This window comes from Pseudorasbora parva, chromosome 17 (assembly GCF_024679245.1).
Source record: "Pseudorasbora parva isolate DD20220531a chromosome 17, ASM2467924v1, whole genome shotgun sequence".
Lineage (NCBI taxonomy): Eukaryota > Metazoa > Chordata > Actinopteri > Cypriniformes > Gobionidae > Pseudorasbora > Pseudorasbora parva.
In genome coordinates, this window is record NC_090188.1 from 1,902,541 (window position 1) to 1,910,040 (window position 7,500).

General features: G+C 39.5%; 1 protein-coding gene across 1 annotated transcript in view; it reads left to right on the forward strand.

Annotated features, from left to right (window-relative positions):
- The window catches only part of LOC137044903 (adhesion G protein-coupled receptor A3), a 268,199-nt gene that overhangs the window by 80,553 nt on the left and 180,146 nt on the right, over positions 1-7,500 (forward strand). Inside the window, exon 12 of the mRNA XM_067421283.1 lies at positions 5,164-5,325. Within this exon, the coding sequence (XP_067277384.1) occupies positions 5,164-5,325 (162 nt within the window). The remainder of the gene's footprint in view (positions 1-5,163; positions 5,326-7,500) is intronic.

Below are 7,500 nucleotides of genomic sequence, written 5' to 3' on the forward strand. Positions count from 1 at the left end.
ATGCCTGTTTGATTCTGACTACTTCGGTCAGTGCAGTGCAGAGATCCGTCAGTAATCATGGGGATAAAAAAGGTTGTCTTTATTTTAAAAAATATAGCCCTAAATTATATATTTGAATTGTATATAAAATGTCCATGCATTTAGATTACGTGAGGGATAATGTCCCGACAGAGTGATCAGGACCCCGAGGCGAAGCGGAGCATCACTCTGAAGGGGTTTATTCTGCGATAACAACCGGCTGGGTGGACATTATCCCGCTTATTACACGGCTACTAGTCTCAAATAAATTAGACACAAAATATTATCTTGAGATTAAATATTTGATTAGCTCTTACGCAAAGCATCCGCGAACAAAAACAGTTCCAGACTGCTTTAAGCCTTTATCTATTGCTGCTAAATGTTGAGAATGAATGCTGAAAGGGTTAGTTCAGCCAAAAATGAAACCAAGCCTATGATTTACTCACCCTCAAGTCATTATAGGTGTTTATAACATTCTTCTGTCAGACAAATACAATCAGAGTTATATTTAAAAAGTCCAGGCTAACGTTAATCCAGCAGTAGTTGTAGTTGTGTTTGAAGTCCATTAAATGCAGCTGTCCGTCAAATAACGTGCTCGACACGACTCCGATGGGTTAATAGAGCCTTCTGATTCCAATCGATGCGTTTGTGTCAGAAAAATATCCATATTTAAAACTTTATAAAGGAAACCCGCCTTGAAGTCTTCCATTGTAGCCATGGCTGTTTAAGCCACAAGATGGCGCCAGCGTTAAACATAGAAGCGGTACCGGTCAAGATAACTCGTAGTACCCGGATGAGCGGGTGTTATTCAAGTTTTGTGGTGTGGGTATAGTTCACCCAACAATGAAAATTCAGTCATCATTTACTCACCCTCAAGTTGTTCCAAACCTGTATGAGTGTTTTTGTTCTGCTGAACACAAAATAAGATATTTGGAAGAATGTTTGTAACCAAGCAGATAGAGCAACCATTGACTACCATAGTAGGGGGAAAAATTACTATGGTAGTCAATGGTTGCTCTATCTGAGAAGAGAAGTTTATGTATTTTATGTCTGGAAAAAAATCCTCCGATGACACAAATATCGTCATTTTGTGTCATCAGAGGATTTTTTGGCCAGAGGCTAAAGACTACAGCCAGTAGAGGGAGCTGTTTCTGCACGTTTTGCATCGTTGGGCAGTGAAGCAAGTGCATTCTGGGAGTTGTTGTCTTTCATCCACATGAGCCAAAAATACATTTTCTGTCTTTTCTCAGTCTAGAAGGCACCAAATTCAAAAATAATTTCACATTTCTACATTAATGACCCAGTTTAAATACAGATTCATCTCCCCAGCGCTGAAGTACCCCTTTAAATACACAATAACCATGTTTATATATTTATCATCAATAAATCAATCTCGTTCATTTTTACTAATTAAATATTGCCTGTTACACATCTAGTCATGTTGTAGCCATGTTCATACATAACTGAATACATTTTCACAATGCAGATTTATGTTGTTTATAAGCAATTTAAATAAATGCATTTTGAAAATATACAGATGCATATAAATCTGACCTGTTTCATTAATGCATCTCGTTACGTTTTTGTTTATGTTAAAGCGGTGGTTGCATGCGATTTGACTTTTGTAACTTTAGTTAGTGTGTAATGTCGCTGCTTGAGCATAAACAGTATCTGTCAAAGTTACAGCGCTGAAAGTTCAATGCAAACGGAGATATTGTCTTTTAAAGTTACGGCAGTTTATTGCCTACAAAAATGGCCGGTTTGGACTACAACAAGCTTCTTCCTGGGTTGGTGACATCATAAACCCTCGCTAGTCTCCGCCGATGTGACTTCTGCCCGTAATGGGAAGGGGCGGGGCCTTAACCTGTGCTTGGCACTTCAGCCAATAGAAATACAGGAAATTACATTGGCCATCTGACCAATCTAAGACCATTGCGTTTTTCAGAGGGAGGGGCTTCATAGAAGCAGGAAGCAAACGAGCCGTTCAGAGGACAGTAGAGACAGCGGTGTGGAATAAAGGGAGGATAGAAGAAAAATACGGCATTTAAAAAAAAAAAGAAGTATTAAGACATGTTATACTGCGCCCCATAAACACAACCAAGCCTAGAAAAAAACACGGAAGCACCGCTTTAAATGGGTTTAATCCGAATGTATGGACATTTTAAATGCATCTTAAACACAGGCCTGCAATCCCTCTTTGCAGTGACGTTTAGAGCGATGTCAGTCATATGCACTCTAAAAAATGCTGGACTAAAAACAACCCAAGTTGGGTCGAAAATGGACTAACCCAGCAATTGGGTTGTTTCAACCCAGCGATTGGGTTGTCTTAAGCAACATTTAACCCAACTGCTGGGTTAAAACAACCCAATTTTGGGGTTAAAACAACTCAACCATTGGGTTAAAACAACCCAATTGCAGGGTTAAAACAACCAAATTACTTGGTTAGTCTATTTGTTTTAACCCAACGGTTGAGTTGTTTTAACCCCACAATTAAAACAACCCAATTGCGGGGTTAAAACAATTCAACTGTTGGGTTAAAACAACGCAATTGTGGGGTTAAAACAACCCAATTGCTGGGTTAGTCTGTTTGTTTTAACCCAACGATTGAGTTGTTTTAACCCCACAATTGGGTTAAAACAACCCAATAGCGGGGTCAAAACAATTCAACTGTTGGGTTAAAACAACGCAATTGTGGGGTTAAAACAACCCAATTGCTTGGTTAGTCTGTTTGTTTTAACCCAACGATTGAGTTGTTTTAACCCCACAATTGGGTTAAAACAACCCAATAGCGGGGTCAAAACAATTCAACTGTTGGGTTAAAACAACGCAATTGTGGGGTTAAAACAACCCAATTGCTGGGTTAGTCCATTTTCAACCCAACTTGGGTTGTTTTTAACCCAGCGATTGGGTTGTCTTAAGGAACATTTAACCCAACAGCTGGGTTAAAACAACCCAATTGCTGGGTAAGTCCATTTTCAACCCAACTTGGGTTGTTTTTAACCCAGCGATTTGGTTGTCTTAAGGAACATTTAACCCAACAGCTGGGTTAAAACAACCCAATTGTGGAGTTAAAACAACAGCATTTTTTTGAGTGTGATATGAAGACCGTAGTGATGGTATGCTGCTCTGATTCCTCTGCATGTGAGACTCAATCTCTTCCTCGCGCTCCTTTCGCTCAGCCTTCATTGAGGCGGCGCTCGGCTACTGTGCAATTTGAGTCACTGCACATTGTTATCAGCTATTTTCAGCTTTAAGTGTTATGTACACGTTCAGAGAACACGTTTAGCATTTTAATAACACTGGCAGAGGAGCTGGCGGAGGGTGCGAATGAGGAGAAAACAGACTCGCTTCGGGGACATTCGTATTAATTAGTTGACAGAAGAAGAGCCGCTCCTTCCATATGTGACCTTCGGGCCGGACACACACTCCACGCTGAGTATGCAAACATTTGCATGCATTCGGAAGAGGTTTTTTATTGACTGTGCATTCACTTGGAATCAAATCCTTTGGAAAGCAAGAACACTCAAAAAAATTATTCCGGCTCTTCATAGATAAGACACATTTAAATGATGTTTACTTTACCTAATTAAATTAAGTTGTCGAAATGTGTTCAATCAGCCTAATGTTGGACATTTAGAGGAGTTTTGTAATTTTGTGGTTACCATACTGCAGAAGTGTGTGTGTGTGTGTGTGTGTGTGTGTGTGTGTGTGTGTGTGTGTGTGTGTGTGTGTGTGTGTGTGTGTGTGTGTGTGTGTGTGTGTTTGTGACATATGAGGACACAGATGTGTATAATGCCATGGGTATGACACAGGTATTACAGGAGAGGGTGAAATATGAGGACATTACCCATGGCCCCACTTTACAAAAGGCTTATAAATCACACAGGAGGAGTTTTTATGAGAAAGTAAAAATGCAGAATGTTTCCTGTGATGGGTAGGTTTAGGGGCTGTGTGTGTGTGTGTGTGTGTGTGTGTGTGTGTGTGTGTGTGTGTGTGTGTGTGTGATGGGTAGGTTTAGGGGCTGTGTGTGTGTGTGTGTGTGTGTGTGTGTGTGTGTAGTTGGCTGAGCAGGTGCTGGTCATCAGCAGTGATATGATGCAGGTGTGTGTGTGTGTGTGTGTGTGTGTGTGTGTGTGTGTGTGTGTGTGTGTGTGTGTGTGTGTGTGTGTGGAGTTGGCTGAGCAGGTGCTGGTCATCAGCAGTGATATGATGCAGATGTGTGTGTGTGTGTGTGTGTGTGTGTGTGTGTGTGTGTGTGTGTGTGTGTGTGTGTGTGTAGTTGGCTGAGCAGGTGTTGGTCATCAGCAGTGATATGATGCAGATGTGTGTGTGTGTGTTTGTGTGTAGTTGGCTGAGCAGGTGCTGGTCATCAGCAGTGATATGATGCAGGTGTGTGTGTGTGTGTGTGTGTGTGTGTGTGTGTAGTTGGCTGAGCAGGTGCTGGTCATCAGCAGTGATATGATGCAGATGTGTGTGTGTGTGTGTGTGTGTGTGTGTGTGTGTGTGTGTGTGTGTGTGTGTGTGTGTGTGTGTGTAGTTGGCTGAGCAGGTGCTGGTCATCAGCAGTGATATGATGCAGGTGTGTGTGTGTGTGTGTGTGTGTGTGTGTGTGTGTGTGTGTGTGTGTGTGTGTGTGTGTGTGTGTGTGTGTGTGTGTGTGTGTGTGTGTGTGTGTGTATGTAGTTGGCTGAGCAGGTGCTGGTCATCAGCAGTGATATGATGCAGGTGTGTGTGTGTGTGTGTGTGTGTGTGTGTGTGTGTGTGTGTGTGTGTGTGTGTGTGTGTGTGTGTGTGTGTGTGTGTGTGTGTGTAGTTGGCTGAGCAGGTGCTGGTCATCAGCAGTGATATGATGCAGGTGTGTGTGTGTGTGTGTGTGTGTGTGTGTGTGTGTGTGTAGTTGGCTGAGCAGGTGCTGGTCATCAGCAGTGATATGATGCAGGTGTGTGTGTGTGTGTGTGTGTGTGTGTGTGTGTGTGTAGTTGGCTGAGCAGGTGCTGGTCATCAGCAGTGATATGATGCAGGTGTGTGTGTGTGTGTGTGTGTAGTTGGCTGAGCAGGTGCTGGTCATCAGCAGTGATATGATGCAGATGTGTGTGTGTGTGTGTGTGTGTGTGTGTGTGTGTGTGTGTGTGTGTGTGTGTGTAGTTGGCTGAGCAGGTGCTGGTCATCAGCAGTGATATGATGCAGGTGGAGGAGCATGTGCTCTGGATGGCTCAGAGTGAAGCTCGCGGCTGCACGCGGATCGTTCAGTGTGTGGAGCGGATCGCAGATCTCATACTCAACACACACACCTCCGTCATCTCAAAGGTGAGGCTCGTCATTCACACACACTTCATCATTACATCAGAAAGCATGTCTACTTTCTGAGAAGAAGAGAATCACTTTGTTTCTGCTTAATAATTGATATATTCAGTTGTTTAGAGACTTTCCTAAACTGGGGTTTGTGAGTTGAATTTATTTAAATGGAATGAAATTAATAATAATAAATAATGAAACATTAAAATAATATAAAATATTGAATTAAATAATTAAAAAAATATATAAAATAAATAAATAAAATTAACTTATTTTAAATAAAATAAAAATATTATGTTAATAAAATAATTACAATAAAATAATAAATCAAATAAAATATGAAATGAAATTAAATTAAATAAAAAAATTATTAAATAAAAATATGGAAGCCCATTTCCGTCACTAAATAAAAAGAGTAATTGTGAGTTTAGAGAAGAACTGACTTTTCTGAGATAAAAAGTCGCAATTCCTTTTTTTAATATTTTCATTTAGTGGCAGAAACGGACTTCCATAATAAAATTATATAAAATATTAAATTAAATTTAATTTAATTAAATAAATAATACTCTTTCAAAAAAATTATAAGAAAATATATAAAATGAAATTAAAAATAAAAATTAAATAATGCAAATGTTATCAAATAATACAAATATATATAATAATACAACCCAAGCATGAACTATTATATATATAAACGTTCATGCTTGGGTTGCGTTATTTCATTGGCTTTGTACTGTAGTCTGCACTATAACAATAAAGTTGACGGTGATATTTGAAATCAAGTAATGAGTTTTCTTCGTAAAACTTTTCAAATTCTGTTTTTTTTTTTACTTTTTTGAAAAATAAAAAAATAATAAAGAAAATTAATAAAATAAAAATGTTAATGCTATAAATTATTATAGGTAAATATTACATTAAAACATGACAGATTGTTCAGTTAGATCAACACTACTTTAAAAAATGTAATGAAAAGAATGAAAATAATAATCAACGTAACAGGTTTATTGCACTTACACTTTGAGATTTAATGCACTGATCATTTTTTTTGTCCTGTTGTCAAACATTGCAGTTTCAAATTGAATCTCTACTTTTATACAGTTGTCTCTCCTGAAACCTTGCAGCATGCAAAATAACACGTTTATTCAAATTATGATGAGAAAGCGATCAAAGAGAGCTATTTATGATCAATGAAGCTGATAACTGAATAAAAACTCACGTTATAATTAAAATGATAATAAGTATGCTGCACAATGAATCTCTTATATACATCGTCTTCATACCTTGGCTATAACGGAACGATTCGCGAGCATGCAGAGGTCAAACGGACTTAAACGACCTCTGATTGGCCATTGCGTTCACACGCTCAACAAACATGTCTGTGATTGGCTGCATGCTCAACACTGCAAAAAACATGTTGTAAAAAGAAACCTTTGAGGCTCTTAACAAAGCGCAAGCACAAATACAGACGGGAGCGTCTGAAACTTTATATCAAGGTTATATCTCACACTTAAATCTCGCAATTCTGACTTTATTTCCCAATTTATCCTTCGCGGCGAGTTTGATTGACAGGCGCTCTGACCAATCACAACGCCGATATTTTGTGCCCCCCGTTGCTATCTGAAAAAATGGTAAAATGGTAAAAAATGGTAAGAATGTGCTCGTATGGGACTTGCAACGCAGACAGCAGGTATCCAGAAAGGCTTGGCGATGTACAGTTTCACCCGTTCCCGAAATCTGTCATTTCAGACATTGCTCTACACAAACTTCATGTCTGAGTTGTGTCATACAAGTCTAGCTTACAGGTACAGTAATTTATACCACAGTAATATACATGGTTCATCATGTTTGGTATTTATATCCTTATTTACAAAGCGTGAAAAACAACACACCTGTCATTGCTGTGGTGACAGAAGATGGGTTTCCGCTTTCGGTTCGCCTTCGCCACTAACGTTACAACAGCTGTCACGGGCTGCGGTGTCATTTTCCTGTCTCTGTTGTGGAGGACTGGCCTGTCATACTGCTAATATTTGGGCTTTACAGAGGTCCAGGTTATAGGAGGATCTTTGCTGACATCTTTGTACGCATGCGCGAGTGGTTGTGTGGCAACAAAACAAACAGTATGGCGGGCTGTAAAGACACGACGAGCACTTTCAAGAGAGTTAGCGGGCAAAATCCACAATATAAAAG